This window comes from Gymnodraco acuticeps, unplaced genomic scaffold, assembly GCF_902827175.1.
Source record: "Gymnodraco acuticeps unplaced genomic scaffold, fGymAcu1.1, whole genome shotgun sequence".
In the NCBI taxonomy this organism is placed as follows: domain Eukaryota; kingdom Metazoa; phylum Chordata; class Actinopteri; order Perciformes; family Bathydraconidae; genus Gymnodraco; species Gymnodraco acuticeps.
In genome coordinates, this window is record NW_022992313.1 from 1,080,665 (window position 1) to 1,097,731 (window position 17,067).

At 41.3% G+C, this 17,067-nt stretch overlaps 1 protein-coding gene across 3 annotated transcripts in view; it reads right to left on the bottom strand.

Annotated features, from left to right (window-relative positions):
• Positions 1-17,067, bottom strand: part of whrnb (whirlin b) — a 167,500-nt gene that overhangs the window by 29,560 nt on the left and 120,873 nt on the right. For 2 of the 3 annotated variants that reach the window (XM_034208316.1, XM_034208314.1), the window contains exons 8-9: positions 5,171-5,242; positions 141-840 (exon numbers count right to left, since the gene is read on the bottom strand). In XM_034208316.1, coding sequence (XP_034064207.1) covers positions 141-840; positions 5,171-5,242 — 772 coding nt within the window. The remainder of the gene's footprint in view (positions 1-140; positions 841-5,170; positions 5,243-17,067) is intronic. The other variant, XM_034208317.1, reaches the window with a different exon arrangement.

Sequence of the window (17,067 nt, forward strand, 5' to 3'; positions counted from 1 at the left end):
GTATAGCAAATATTCTAAAATATATATACATAACAAAATCACAAAGGCAATGTTGTTTATAGGTATTTGTAACAAATAAGAATTTCTCGCCCATGTAGAGATGGTCTCTGCAAAGGGAAACCAAACACTCATACGTGTACCTCTTTGCTGTGTTCGGCAGTCTGCAGACAGCCAGTTCATGTCGGTCAGGATGACTTTGTGGGTGAGGGCAGGGGAGCAGGGCCGGTCAGGACTACAGGTTGGAGCAGCAGGTGTGATGAGGGAGGGGCAGGGGGAGGGACATGGGGAGGGGCGAGGTGATAGATGAGGGGATTGCATGGGAGATGCAGCTTTTGAAGAATTAGCTGACTTTGCAAAGTAAGAGGACTTCTCATAGGAGCTAGATCTGCAAGCCATCCTGACAGATGCCTCCGAGGGCTGCCGGGGAGGCAGGAGGCCGGGGCAGGTGTGGGGTCCTGAGCTGTGCCAGTTGCTGGCCCCATGCTGGTGGAAGGGATGAGCGAAGTTGGAGTGGTTGTATTGTTCAGGGTCAGATATTTGAAGGGAACTCTGGCATGTGTGATTAAGTGCATTGAGGGAAGCGTGGTGGCTGGCAGCAGCACAGGTGTGTTGGGCAGAGGGAGGCAAAGACTGCTGGGTGCTGGGGAGGGATTTGAGGGACTTGTGGAGGCAGTCCTGGAGCAGCCGTATTGGGCCAGTGAGAAGGGGGCTGGAGCTGAGCTGCCCCCGGCGGGCTGGAGGCTTCCTGCTGGGCTCCTTGTCCCTGGACAGCCTGCTGTGAGCCTGGGGGGAGGCATCTCTTGATAATGCGGGAGATTCACCTGAAGCACGCATTTCAGCCTGTCAATGAAAAAAGCTCCTCTATATGAGTTTAAAAGCTAACAAAATGAACAAGGCTTATACAGATTACTGGTTCATTTAGTGACAGCTGTGGTTGCAGACTTTTCCTCTCAAAATTAAATGAGAGGATTAATAGACTGGAAGCTAGGAAACCGCTGGCCTGGCTCTGTCCAAAGTTGAAAAACTCCAAATAATCACAACTCTAAAGCATTCAAGAAGACACATTCTGCTGATGTTCAGGTTCATATCAGTATGTAGTGTCTCTACATGTCTCCATGCTTTAATGTTCAAAAAGCTCTTTATCTTTCTCCTACTGCCTGTGCTGCAGCACCTCTTTTCACCCTCCGTCTGAAACCAGAGCCCACTCAGCTCTGATTGGTTAGTGGACGGCTCTGTTGTGATACAATACATCCTTAATGGACCACCTCCTGGGCCTTCCTTAATCTTGTTGCATTGATGTATCATGTCCTCTGAAAATATAGTAATACTGTGGTGTGAGGCATTATATGTTGATTTGTAATCTTTGTCTTTATTAGGATCCCCATTAGCACTAGCATGAGCATTGGCTATTCTTCCTGGGGTCCTCACACACACAAAACATACATACACATACATACAACAAAATTAAAACAAAACAGCTCATAATTTCATGCAATTTACAGTGCTGTATGAAATGAAAACTAAAATGGTCATCTAATTTTCGCCATCCTAAGGCCAAACAAAAAAATAGAAATAAGTGTACATAATAATATAGACATACCCACAGGCACAGTTAAATGTTAAAGAATTTCAGCTGATCATGGCTCTGTACATGACTGTTTTCTGTCACATATTTGATTTAGATTTGGGTAATAAAAACCTTCCTTCTATTGCATGTCGTGTTTGATAGTTATGTTGAGCATATTGCGCTATAAACCTTTGTGATAATCTGGTGAGTGAGTCACTGTAATATTTCTGACCAAATGTAACAAAATATAAACTGACCTCTGTCTGACAGTTAACCATTTCAGTGTCTCCAGCATTTCAGTGACTTTGGTTCTGTAGGAGCACTGCAGTGCACATCGTGCTGCCTTATTTTGTGCTACTTGTATTTTTCTGCAGCACTAGACTATAACCAAACAATAATCAAGCTGCGACAGAACCAAAGCATCCAGAACTTGTCTACTGACATCTATTGGCCAATATTTTACAATTATTTTTACAAGTGACACACCCCTTCCCATTTTACATACAACACTATCAATTTGTTTAGAGTAGACCGAGATCATTTATGATCCAGGGTCATACCTAGCAATGTTGTCTCCTTGACCTGTTCAATTTCAATATGGTTTAAATGTAATTGCAATTTTGGTTCACCTTTTAACTGATGATTTGATCCTATTAATAAAGATTTTGTTTTTCCAGCATTGAGTACTAACTTATTATTTATGACCCACTCTGATATCAGTAGTAGATCTTTATTCATAAAATTAGTCAACTGTCTTGTATTCGATGCTGCATCATGTATTGGTGAGTCATCTGCATACATTACAATTTTACTTTTTTTTTGGCTAACACTAATGGTAGGTCATTTGTGAAAATAGAAAATAAAAGTGGTCCAAAACAACTACCCTGAGGTATTCCACAAGTGACTGTCTTAATCTTTGAAAGACTTCCATTAAGAAAAATGACTTAACTTTCTAACTACCTCAGTGTATCAAAATTAAAACCATATTGTTCCAGGGTGTAACAGCAAAGAATAGTCAATGACATCAAAAGCAGAACTAAAATCAAGTAGTACTGCACCCACTAACTTCCTATTATCTAGTTCGCCCTTCCAGTCATCTGTCATTTGTCACAGCCGTGCATGTCGAATGGCCAAGGTTGCGGTCGAATAGTCCAAAAATCAGCTCCTATCGTCTATCCCTTGACCTCTGAGTGAAACGTCACGGGGTTAAGGGATAGTGGATAGGAGAATTCAAAAGGACTTAGGAGAAGAGACCGCGATACTTTAGAGAATCCGACTGCACTTTCACTATCCGACGTGTTTATGATGCGCCAGCGGACGTCCTGAATGTGCGTCTGCTGCTGTGGGGAAACTATGGAAACTACAGTTTTCTATACAGCGGACTACAACATGGATGTTCAATAAGAACGAGGGACTTCTGTAAACTCATCTAGAGACTCTGCACCGTGCTCTGATGCTGTTGCTTTGCTTTATGAACGGGGACAACAGAGAAACATATTCTTCATGACCAAAGTTGGAATTGAAATAAAAAAGGAAAGTGAAATGTATACTCGTCACCCTCTCCCTCCGGTCCACATCAATACAAATGATCCCAATACGTATGATTGTATGAACTATGAAAAGATCTTAAAATCAATACAAATGTATTTATTATAAACGTTAGTCTTTAACATCTATCATATCAGGACCTCGACACAAACTGATGAACCCAAATGCACGACCCAGAGACAAAGTCTTGAATATAAAAAAATGTATATTTATTTATACAGTTCAGGTAATCCCTCTTAACAGAGTAGGTGGTTTAAATAACAAAAGGCGCTCACAAGGAGGAAAAAACTAGCGTAACAAAAAGATAATTAAATCATTTATTAGACATGTGGAGTTACTTTTAATAGTTTGATTCATATTTCTCCTCAAATGATTCACTTTATCAAGAAAATAATCAAGAAAATAATTAGCCATTTGGACTGGTTTAGTCAATGTCACTTCCACCTCAAGATATGTTGAGGTGGAAGTTGGCTTACGGCCCATCATGCGATTTACTAAACTCCACAGTTTTTTCTTGTCATCCTTTATATCTTTAATTTTATTTTCGATAATACAATTGTTTTTATTTTTATTGAATGCTGTAACATAATTCCTTAACCTTCTATACATGTCCATCTGACTCATAACTTGATGAGAGCTACATGTTTTGCATCATCTCTTTGTTTCATTAGATCCCTTAATTCCTCATATAACCAGGGTGCTCTAAAGTTCCTTACTGCCTGCTTTCTAAGTGGAGCCTGTTTATCAATCACCTGCATGAATAACAAATTAAAGACATCAAGAGCATCATCTGGATCGACTTTCTCAAAAACATGTTTCCAACATATCTTTTGAACATCCTGTCTAAATGACTCTTCACAAAAATATGTCATTGATCTCCTCACAATTACTTTTGGTCCTGCTTTTGGCACCTTTGTCTTTCTCACGATAATGATTAAATTATGATCAGTACAGCAACATTTTGTAAATATATGATCAATACAAGTTGCACTTTTTGACCCATCTTTCTTTATGCATATCCTAGTAGGTTTAGTCACCATTTGTACCAAGTTACATGCAGTTATTGTCTGCAGCTTGTTTTTAAGGGCACAGTGCAACATATTCCAGTCAATGTTTAAATCTCCGATAAAATAAATCTCTCTGTCAAGATCACAAACTTTATCTAACATTTCACATCATTTGTCTAAATAAGTTAGGTTTGCATTTGGAGGTCTGTAACAACATCCTACCAACAAAGGTTTCAAGTGTGGTAAATGCATTTGCAACCAAAGTACTTAAATATCAGCAGACATCAAATCCTATCTCACTTTAGCTGGTATTTGCTTTTGAGTGTATACTGCCACCCCACCTCCATATGCATCCCTGTCCTTTCTAAATATACTGTATCCATCAATATCTACTGCAGCGTCATTAACTATGTCATCTAAGTGAGTTTCAGATATTGCTAACAAATGAATACCACATGATAATATTTCCTCTATCTCAGACACTTTCTTAGACTACATATATTTATGAGCCAATTTGAACCCTTTACTTGGTAACTTATTTGACATTAAGATGGCAATTTAAATGTTATCTCTTTTTCACTTCCTTTCAAATTGAGAGCTGAACTAAAACATACATGTAACACAATTTCAACCACACACACCATCACATACACAACCCAACATTTAACTGCACATAGATTGCTATACATGTGCATATTCACTCGCTCAATTAGACGAGCCTCCCGGTAGCTCCCAAACATTTTTAGATAATAGTCATTGTATGAAATAGATTCATGGTAATGCCTTACAACACACCAGATCTAATTAATAAATCAAAATTAAATTTTAGCAGGAATTAACAACAATAGAGACAGTTAAAATTGGTCTATATTCAAAATCGAATAAACCTAATCTCATAATCGCAGTTGATGAAGTAAGTAACATTCATCTCATGTCTGAGGTCTTGGTTGTTAAAGATTGACAAACATAGAAACACATTCATGAACAACACTGTGATCCCTGCGTGTGCATCTTATTTTGAATGCAGAATAAAATAAATGACACATACCATTGTCATGTTTTGTAAGGCATTAGTGTTCTCCTGGTTATTTTCTGTCAAGCCAGCAACAGAGCCGTCAGTCTGGAAGAAACAGCATGTAGTCATGTAATACTGCAGGCATGAGTCTGTAACAAACACTTAAAGTACACTTTACTGTAGCCTACTTAATCATGCCAGATGGAAGGATTCTCCCCACAGGACAACATAACGAGAGCACGGAAGTTTAGAGAGTTAGAACAAAGTGTTTGAGAAACAGTTTTAATTTGTTCTGTAAAATCTGAATAAGGTGATGGAACTACAGGCTGGAGTCTATCATTTCAATGAACTTTATTTTTTGTTACCACAAGCTATATGCTGTTGTTATGTGCTAGAATGCTTACTTGTTTTTGTACTTGTTTGCATTGATTCTGTTTTTATTTTGTTATCATAAATTGTGAAGATGATCAGAAGAAGAGGAATAGAGTCAGTAGAGGAAGAGCTGTTGATGGTGTACAGTCTTCTGTCCAGATGTCCAGTTTCACTGATAAAGAGAGCTAACCACTCCCATCTTTGAATTTTGTTTGGTTTTTGAAAGGATAAGACTAAATCATTTGATGTAAGATGAAGAACAGTACCAAACTAATGAATTGAATACAACAATGAAGGGAACATTCACACAGCAGCATAGATACCAGTCAATCACATTCAGTGCATACGTCCAATCCAACTTTATTTATATAGCACTTTAAAACCTTCAGACCAAAGTGCTGTACAGAGAGATAAGCTCACAAAACATCAAATAAATACATTTAAAATAAAAGATACAAACACAAAACAAACCAGAATAAACGTAATAATTAAAAAATTAAAAACAGCCATATAATAAAAAAACAATAGACCACTGAAAGCAACAATCTACTTGTTTACGAATGTTAAGGAGAAGAGGTGATACGAGGAGTGAAGCAGGTAGGACCCAAACACAGATAATACTGATGATACCTTTATTTCAAGGGCTAATATATCACATGGACAAACAAAACACTCCACGGTGAACTCCGTCACCAACAAAAGACGAACCAACGCTGAACACAGGAAGATACAAGACTAAATACAGGGAGGGGTAATCACAAGACGAGAAACAGCCGGGCAGGGGAGGAGAAACACAAGGGCCACAGGTGAACACAATCAGACAACTAGACACACCAGGGAAACTAACGACAGGAGGAAAAACACAAGGAAAAGGACCAGACAATATACAAGGAGGAAAACATGACAGGGAGAACCGAACAGCAAAATAAACCCAAACCTAGACATACAAAACTAAAAACGTGACATAACATAAGATTTGTGACAAGAGGTGGGTTTTAAGACGGGATTTAAAAACAGACAGTGTGGGAGCCTGTCTGATTAGCAAGGGCAGCTCGCTCCACAGTTTAGGGGCGGCAGCAGGGAAAGCACGGTCTCCTCTGCGCTTAGACTTTGTTGTTGGCACCCTCAGGAGCAACTGATCAGCTGACCTGAGAGTGCGAGTTGACATGTAGCTGTGTAACAGCTCAGAGAGGTAGGGCGGGGCCAGGCCATTGAGGGCTTTAAAAGTAAATAAAAGAGTTTTAAAATGAATCCTCGAATGAACGGGCAGCCAGTGGAGCGAAGATAAGATGGGGGAAATGTGCTCGTGTTTGCGTGTGCCAGTTAGTAGCCGTGCTGCTGCATTTTGCACCATCTGCAGGCGAGCAAGCGAGGATGCACTTATCCCCATATATAGTGCACTACAATAATCCAAGCGGGAGGTGACGAAGGCATGGATTACCGTTTCAAAGAGGTCACTATTTAAAAAAGGCCACTATTTAAAAGAGGCTTTATTTTGGCTAGCTGCCTGAGGTGAAAGAAGCTGTTTTTAACAACTGCCTTGATCTGGCTGTCCAGCTTAAGTTCAGGGTCCATCTTTATCCCAAGATTTGTGATGGTAGGACTGGTGGAGTGGCCCAAGGATCCTAGGTCTACAGGAGTGGTCCGAGGGGCACCAAAAATCATCACTTCGGTTTTGTCATCATTTAATTAAAAAAAAGTTGTATGACATCCAGGATTTAATGTCTTCAAGGCAGTTTAACAGTGGTTTAACTGAATATATGTCGTTCTTTTTAAGTAGCACATATATTTGGCAATCGTCTGCATAGCAATGGAAAGCGATACCGTGCTTCCTAAGAATGGACCCAAGAGGGAGCAAATACAGGGAGAATAACAGGGGGCCTAACACTGAGCCCTGTGGAACCCCAAAAAGGAGAGGAGCAGACGAGGACTCAGAGTCCGCAAGGCTGACGCAGAAAGTCCTACCAGTCAGATACGACCTAAACCATTCGAGGGCTTTGCCCCTAATGCCCACCCACCCACTGCTCCAAACGAGCTATCAGGATCTCATGGTCCACTGTATCAAAAGCGGCTGTTAGATCAAGGAGTAAAAGGATAATGCATTCACCTGAGTCTGTTGCTAAAAGGATATCATTAAAAACTCTTAAAAGAGCTGATTCCGTGCTGTGCAAGGTTTTAAAACCAGATTGGAAGACCTCGAGTACCTTGTGCTCTTCCAGAAAAGCGAGACGTTGACTGTATACAATCTTCTCTAGGATTTTGGACATAAAAGGCAATTTGGAAATGGGCCTAAAGTTTGCAAGAACTGTGGGATCCAGACTAGGTTTCTTAATAAGTGATTGTACAACTGCATGTTTCCAATTTTCCGGAACAACCCCTGTGAGCAGACTGCTGTTAACACTAGAACCGCCAATCGGATCAATTTGACCCAGAGCTGTTTTTTATTGTAAATAACTTTTTTTCAATAACATATTAAAGTCTCCCAGTCCGTGAATTTTCCTGAAAGTGTGTTATGTAGCACCCTATGTTGTTAAAATGTGTCAATATGAAGTCAGATTGAAGAAATCGCCAAAAAAATGGCCATTTATACCTATTTCCACCAAGCGGGTCATATTGACCCCATCCCTTTTCGCGCTATTGATTTTGCGTGTAAACACACATGACGTGTTGCTATAGCAACACCTTTTGTCTACTGCGGTTCCTTATAGATTGAGAGAGAGAGAGATAGATAGATAGATTGATAGCGACAGTCTGTAGTGAAGGAGCGCGCTCCCGCTCACGGGAGAATGCTCGCGCTGCGCTCCGCAGCAAACAGCTGTTTGCTTTTCACCCAACAAAGACAACTGCCTCACGAAACGCTATGTTGTACCGTTAATAAACGAAACAATTTAACAAAATTGCTTGTCAAAATACCAATACCACAGGACCATTTTTCTTTTTAAAGCAATACTTTTACCTTGAAAATCAATGCATTCTAATGCGGTTTTAGGTATAAAAAATCTCTGGCGGTTCTAGTGTTAAAAACGTCAAGAACAAGAGGTCCTATAGTGGAGAATACCTCTTTAAAAAATCGAGGAGGGACAGGGTCGATTGGAGAACCAGAGGGCTTTATTTTAGAGACAATCTCCTGCACAGAGGACAGAGTCATAGGCTCAAAACGGTCAAAAACAGCAAAGCAGGGGGCAGAGACAGAGGTGTCGTTTGATGGAGCAGTGATTTGAGTCCTAGTGGAAGTGACTTTATTAATAAAAAATTGAAGAAAATGTTCACAGACTGCAGGGGAGGTCTCCACACAGGTAGTCTGAGGGGCATTAAGAGCTGAATCTATTGTCTGAAATAGTACACGAGGTTTGTGACAGTTTAAAAGAATGATGTCAGAGAAATGTTTTATTTTTGCCTCTTTTACAGTTTTCTGATAGAGACGCCAACACTGCCTCAGTGTCTCAGCATTTGAAAAGAGACTTGTAGTTTGTCCTTATTCCATCTTCTTTCAGCTCTACGGCCAACACATCCTCACTCCCAGGTCGGCCTATGTTGACGTTATGTGAAGTCCCCTGTCGGCTTTTTCCAACGCAAGGGGGGGGGGCCTTAGCGTCCATTTTCAACGCAAGGTGGGGGGCCCTTAGCGTCCATTTTCAGCTTTCCGGGATGTCCATATGCTTCTATGGACGCTCATGGAAGCACGGCGTTCGTTTGTGTCGACTGCCCTTAAAGGCAATGTGAGCGTCCATTCTCATTGGATAACGGAGAATTGTACACCCGGAAGTAAGTATTCCCCTTACTGTCGATTGATTTTACAGTGATATCTGCACTACTCATCGACTAAAAAACACCAGATTATCCTTGTTAATTACACAACATTGATTGGTTTAAATTGTGTGCAGTGCTTTTGTATTTTTCCCCTTCGATTCGGAGAAACAAATATTTTTTCGGAGTAAAGGATGGCAGAAGACACTACACTACCCAGTATCCCCAGCTATCGTTTGGACTACACCATGTGCTCTGTTTGAAAAACCCCGTGATAGTCCTCAAGCTCTGTGATTGGAGAGTGTGCTCCGAGGGTTACGCCGAGCCTCGAACAGCACTTGAAATCAGTGGCGTTTTCTCCCGGAGGCCAAGGGAAGCCAGGCTTCCCCTGTTTTTTCGGATTGTAGTTATAATTGTAATAAATAAATAAAAACACTTCGTTTGGTTTCGGTAATTTTTCTATGCTGTGTGTTTCTGCCGGCCCGTCTCTCCCCCATTCTCATTGAGTATTTCACAAAGAGTGAAACAGCGGCCCTCTACATGTTATGGTGAAACAGTAGATGGCACTCTCTGTTGCGAGAGGAGGCTAGCCGAAATTGGCTTCCCTTGGTGAAAAAAAATTGAGGGATTGACCTATCAGATGAGGCTCACGTGATGCCCCTTCCAACCTGTGATTGGTCAGGGCCATGCCAAGGGAAGCTGGAGGCGGCTGGCTTCCCTTGCCTCACAATCCAATCAAATCGCATCAATTTAGTGTTGCAGTGACGCGTCCTAAAATCCGGAAGTAAGCTGCGCTCGGTTTCCCTCGACAAAAAATCAATGGGATTTCTCCATAGGATTTTGGAAAATAGCTTGAAATAAGGTCAGTGGAAAACGAACCTGTTAGATAAATGCACGTTTTGTTCAGTCGGATAATATCCACATGTCTACCCTACTTTTATAATTTTCGAATCATAAATCTAATCGATAGAAGATAGATAGCGTCACTGCACCACTCTCACCGCCGTTAGAAAGTAGCAAGCAACTGAAGCAAGTGCAATTATGGAGGGTGGAGATTTGGAGTATTTAATCAAAAATAATTGTACTAAACTTCCGCTACAGCAGCAACAAGAAATACAATCTGATGACAGGCCGATGCCCAAACTGGAGCTGTGTACAGCGAGGAAAAAAGGAGCGAATCGGACGTAAAACGTTAAAGGTCTCCTGATTTAGTTTGTGAATGAATGCTTATTAGAGTTTCGGCTGGAGAGTGCGTGCGGACCTGTCGGTTAGATAACAGGCGTGTGTAAGTCCTGCATCTGTATGATACAAATGTGTGTAAAATGATACCGGGTGCTGTAATCACTCATCTGGTTACGTTATTATATTGACCACCACAACCCCGACTCAAAAGAAAGGACGTATTATTGGCTTCCCCTAATTTTTTCCCCACGCCACGCTACTGCTTGAAATGGGATGGAATCACAGCAGACTGTCCAAAACTGGATTTGAACGGGTCCACCGCGTCATGTGTAACAGTTAAATATGCAGTGGTGTTTATTTGTAAATCATTTAGTATGATCACACAAATTCTGTGTTTTATATTCAACAATTCTGTGTTCTTTATTTATTGATTGTTCAATACCGGACAAGGCCGGAGATGAAATATCTACATACATATTATAAGAGTATAATACATTATGTATAATATCAGTTAAAATAAGTGCTTCAACATAGTTAACATTGCTGGAGGTATGCACAAATATTGATAGATGTCTTGTAATGCACTATTGAGGAACCTGCGACCCAAGTTTTTCATTCAATGCATAACTACACCATAGTTGTGTAGGCCTATATGATATGTCAATAAACCTTAGAAAATCATGAAATCTTGAAAGGGATGTGCAAAATAGTAATTATATACAGTCTTTAATTAACTATTAGTAGAGAATAACGAGTAATTAATATACTTTATAGGGATCCTATTAATATCTAATAATAAAAATAAGGAAATTCAATAACATGCTTTAACCACTAGGTGTCGCTTTATATCAGCTGTGCACCTTTATGGTGTAAATACAGCCTATCTACCAATTGGATCAAATATAAAAGTCAGCCGAATTAGTGTTGATACTGCAAGGAGACGTATTGTGTGAAAAGAAATGTAAGATGTTGTTTAATGGCTGATATATTTATGATCCACGTCACGTTTTCAGTTCCTCATGTTTGTCTAGAAGTCTTCTCATCAGGGCTCTATAAATACAGAACTACGGCAGATATGTAATATTTAATGCAGCCGAACCGTGTATTACAATGCCGTTATGTGATGACTTTCAACGAGAAAAGCAAGCACACTCGGAATAAAGTATTATTATTATTTTTTTTAATGTTTTCGGTCTGTTTCCGGTATTTGTTAATGACGATGTGCTGTGAGATGTGAGACTGGAATTGCACAGGGGGAAATAACGTAGGCTATCTTTAGATGCGGATTTTGTTAAACTAATATGTTTTAGCTGTGGACCAACACTATACATTGACGGGGAAGGGGGTAGCAATAAAGATAACACCATTAAACTGTTACACAACATAACAGAAATAATATCGATAGCAGCGTCCCTAGCATAATCTGTATGTCAAATATGTCTTATATGTCTTAAATGACATGATGAATTGGAAATGGGGGACCCTGATGTAAACAAGACGAAAGTCTTTCTCTGGTCTGCATCCCCTTAACAATTGTATGTTTTGAGCTGTACTGTACTGTACCCAATATACAAGCTGTTAATAAACTTTTCAATCAATCAATTCAATCAAGCAACCACCTTGGTAACAATGAAAACCTTATGGACGCAATTTCCTGAAGTAATCTTCGTAATAACTAGCAAACTAAAGATCATGTACATCCACTGCACACATAATCTGAAATAACAACTCATATTTCTCGCATTAAATGACATCAAAACGCATTTTAATGGCCAAACTAACTTGAAAATAGGCATTTTCCACCGAGAATAAAACGAAGTTCGGCCATGTTTTTTTTCTTCTGCAGGGAGACATTTGAAGATCACGTGACGTCAAACAGAGCACATGGTGTAGTCCAAACGATAGCTGGGGATTCTGGGTAGTGTAGTGTCTTCGGCCATCCTTTACTCCGAAAAACTATTTGTTTCTCCGAATCGAAGGGGAAAAATACAAAAGCATTGCACACAATTTAAACCAATCAATGTTGTGTAATTAACAAGGATAATCTGGTGTTTTTTAGTCGATGAGTAGTGCAGATATCACTGTAAAATCAATCGACAGTAAGGGGAATACTTACTTCCGGGTGTACAATTCTCCGTTATCCAATGAGAATGGACGCTCACATTGCCTTTAAGGGCAGCCGACACAAACGAATGCCGTGTTTCCATGAGCATCCATAGAAGCATATGGACATCCCGGAAAGCTGAAAATGGACGCTAAGGGCCCCCCCCTTGCGTTGAAAATGGACGCTAAGGCCCCCCCCCTTGCGTTGGAAAAAGCCGACAGGGGACTTGACATAACGTCAACATAGGCCGACCTGGGAGTGAGGATGTGTTGCTACGGCATTCACGTCGGGTAGCCCGAGTCGTGGCATTTTTAGCCAAGGCTTGGATTTAGTTTTGGGTTGCCTTGTTTTTAATGGAGCCACAGTGTCCATAGCAGCTTTACATGTGGAGTGAAACCATAAGCTAAGCTCCTCCGTAGTGTTAGACATAGGCTCATGGATAACACCGTTTTCATGATTAAACACGGCCGAAAACTGACCAGCAGTGGAAGTGTTAATGATACGAGATAGCCGGGCAGCAGCTCGCGGTTTGACAGTAGTACAGGCAAGTGTAACATCAAATAAAACAGGCATATGATCTGAGAAAACAGCATCACATATCTCCAAGTTAAGAACAGGCAAACCATATGATAAAACAATATCAAGTGTGTGTGCGCGTTCTTGCGTGGGGCCAGACACATAGGCCTACTGAGCAAGACTAAAATAATCAACGAGGTTTAACAAATCCTTTAGGTTTCTTAGGACAACACACATGAATATTAAAATCCCCAACAATAAGGACACGGTCATATCTTGGCATAATTTCAGCCAGAAAGTCAGAGAAATCATTTAGGAAGTCCTTATTGTATTTGGGAGGTCTATAGACCACTGCACACAGCACTGTGTGAGAGCGGCCGAGCTCGAACACGCTCAGTTCAAAGCTGCAAGGAGAGAATGACAGCGATAGTTGCTGACATTTAAAAGCACTCCTGAAAACTGTAACTACTCCTCTGCCTCGGCCCGAAGTCCGTGAAGAGTTAAAATAGCAGCAATCTGGAGGTAAAAGCTCGGTAAAGGCGCTGGACTCACCAGTACCGAGCCATGTCTCAGCAGTAGCGTGGCGTGGGAAAAAAATTAGGGGAAGCCAATAATACGTCCTTTCTTTTGGGTCGGGGGTGTGGTGGTCAATGTAATAACGTAACCAGATGAGTGATTACAGCACCCGGTATCATTTTACACACATTTGTATCAGATGCAGGACTTGCACACGCCTGTTATAATCTAACCGACAGGTCCGCACGCACTCTCCAGCCGAAACTCTAATAAGCATTCATTCACAAACTAAATCAGGAGACCTTTAACGTTTTACGTCCGATTTGCTCCTTTTTCCCTCGCTGTACACAGCTCCAGTTTGGGCATCGGCCTGTCATCAGATTGTATTTCTTGTTGCTGCTGTAGCGGAAGTTTAGTACAATTATTTTTGATCAAATACTCAAAATCTACACCCTCCATAATTGCACTTGCTTCAGTTGCTTGCTTCGTTCTAACGGCGGTGAGAGTGGTGCAGTGACGCTATCTATCTTCTATCGATTAGATTTATGATTCGAAAATTATAAAAGTAGGGTACACATGTGGATATTATTCGACTGAACAAAACGTTCATTTATCTAACAGGTTCGTTTTCCACTGACCTTATTTCGAGCTATTTTCCTAAATCCTATGGAGAACTTCCATTGCTTTTTTGTCGAGGGAATCCGAGCGCAGCTTACTTCCGGATTTTAGGACGCGTCACTGCAACACTAAGTTGATGCGATTTGATTGTGAGGCAAGGGTTGGCAGGGGCATCACGTGAGCCTCATCTGATTGGTCAATCCCTCCATTTTTTTTCAACAAGGGAAGCCAGATTCGGCTGGCCTCCTTTCGCAACAGTGAGTGCAATCTACTGTTTCACCATAACATGTAGAGGGGCGCTGTTTGTTTCACTCTTTGTAAAATACTCAATGAGAATGGGGGAGAGACGGGCCGGTAGCAACACACAGCAAAGGAGAATTATCGAAACAAAACAAAGTGTTTTTATTTATTTATTTAAATTATAACTACAATCCGAAAAAAACAGGGGAAGCCTGGCTTCCCTTGGCCTCCGGGAGAAAACGCCACTGTGTCTCAGTGACGAAGAGGAAATCCAGTCCTTTTGAAGTGAAGAACTCCTTAATGACAAAAGTCTTGTTTGTCAATGATCTGGCGTTTATGAGGCCAAACCTGGCAGGAGCCAGTGGGTCCGCGGCGTTTGAGGTCCAGGGAGCCCGACAAATAGACAGCAGGTTATTCAGATTCACCCCGCGCCTGCGGGGACGAGGGGAGCAGGGCCCGCGGCCGGGCTGGAAAGCTTCGTCCGGGCTGATGACAGGTACCAACCAGGCATCGACAGGGTCCAGATAGCGACGATGAAGAGACAGGCGAGGCACGGTGAGGTATTCAGCCCTTGAGATAGGACAAGCTGAACATTCCTTCATCCTCACCAGTCGACCACGTTTACGGCGGGGAGTTGGAGCCGGGGTGCGGCACAGGTAAGCTGGTACTCCCAATAAGAACGGGGGGAGCGATTTATGTCCACGATCCGAATTCACAGGATTTAATGCCGAAAAACGAAGATCCAGAAGTGTTTGGCAATCGTATACTAATAGAGAGTTGACATTTAGGGCAAAAAGTGACAAAAACAGCACAAACACACACAACGCTCGCAGAGACGGACGGCAGGCCACACACACTGGCGCCATCTTGCGCACACACACTTCCACAACCTGATACGTCTATGCATAAGTATACCTTCTCTCACAATAAACAAGTAATATACTTAACATCAATGCAGGTAAGAATATATCTCTTTCGAGTACATGTGGAGGAGGACAAAGGAGAATGAGGGAGGAAGGAGGGGGGTGACATCTTCAAGTCAGCATCCTGTCTTGTTTCAAACTCCAGATGTTTAACAAATTAAATTACACAATTTCTATTATTAAAACAGGTTGGTTTTGCATTGCACATTAATTGGTGCTCATTTTATTTGGTATTGGTTTATTTTATAAGGTTTATAGTTTGAAGTGCCTCTGGTTTCTGCAACCTCCCATCAGCTTCATTGTACTCAATTGAACCGAGAAGAGGGGTGAAATCTTTTTAGCTTTTTATATGTATTATTATTTTTTGTTTTCTTTCCTAGTTTTGATAAAAACATTTTGCTTAGTTTTAGATATTTATATTTGTATACACATGTTTTTATTGAAGGTGTAATATGTATAAAATATGATTCAACATGTCTTACATATGGTTAAAAAATATATAATATATAGGAGATGCTCCATGTATTTCGGACTGCACTCTAAGTAGAATGGTTAGACCGTTCACTGTATGGGTTACACAGAAGACTAAACCCAGGACTGTGGCTTGTCTATCTCGGCTGGAATCAACTTCTCTGCTGCTGTGACCATCACAATCATGCTTTCTTTATAAAAAATTATAAAAAGTGAACCAGCTTCGTAGTACCGGAAATCCCCTGAAGTTAGCTTGCTAAATCCTGCTTCGTAGTATACCCCCCTTGGTTAACTTTTTAGCGGGCTAGATCTCCATGGTGACTTATCCTGGAACCTAGTCTGTGCTCCGAAGCAGGATAGGTTCCAGGATAAGATATCAACTCAGCGAAAGCACCACGCCTGCTGACCAATCAGAGCTCAGTGTGCGGAGGAAATAGGCAGTTTAAACTGCCGTTGCAGGAAAGACGAACGGCCAAAATCACCGACTGTGAATGTGAAAATAAATAGAACATCACCTCCCATCTTCAGAGCAATCTGACTATTATAACATTAGCGTTAAGAAAGCTTACTTAAATATCTGCCACAACATAAGTAACCGGATCAAAGTCATTAAGTACAGTCCGCGGCATATCACTTCATAATGTATCATATATCTCCTGATCTGAGTCAGCTGAGTCGTATCTGGCCGTGCAACACTCACAGTGTCACATACTGTATGCAGAAGTATTATTTTAAGCAACACATTAAGTTGACGAAACACTCGAGTCAAATGTAATTAAAGTCAGATCGTGTCTTAGACGGGCAGGGGCGGCGCCAGGGGGTATCTTGGAGTTGCTATAGCAACTCCAACAATTGGCTTAGCAACGGCTTAGCAACCCCATTGTTTTGATATGAAAATGTATTATTTATACACATTCTCGCAGCCCGCGAGAATGTGTATAAATATGATACATTTTCGCGGGATCTATCAGGGGCGGGTCGTTGTAATTTACTGCGTGAACTGTTACTTGGCTAATTCTCAGTAGATCGAAAATGGAAACATTTCTCACAGTCACAAGTCAGCGTAAACGACCGCGATCTCCAACGGAGCCGGTCCAGCCGGACAACCCTGCTATCCACAAGGATCCCGATGTTCACTATGAAAACCGGGAGGATTGGGACCACGAAGAACAGGTGCCCCCGCCAACTGACCCGCTGCACCCGCAGCAGCAGGACCAGCTAGCTGCTACCACGAGCTGCAG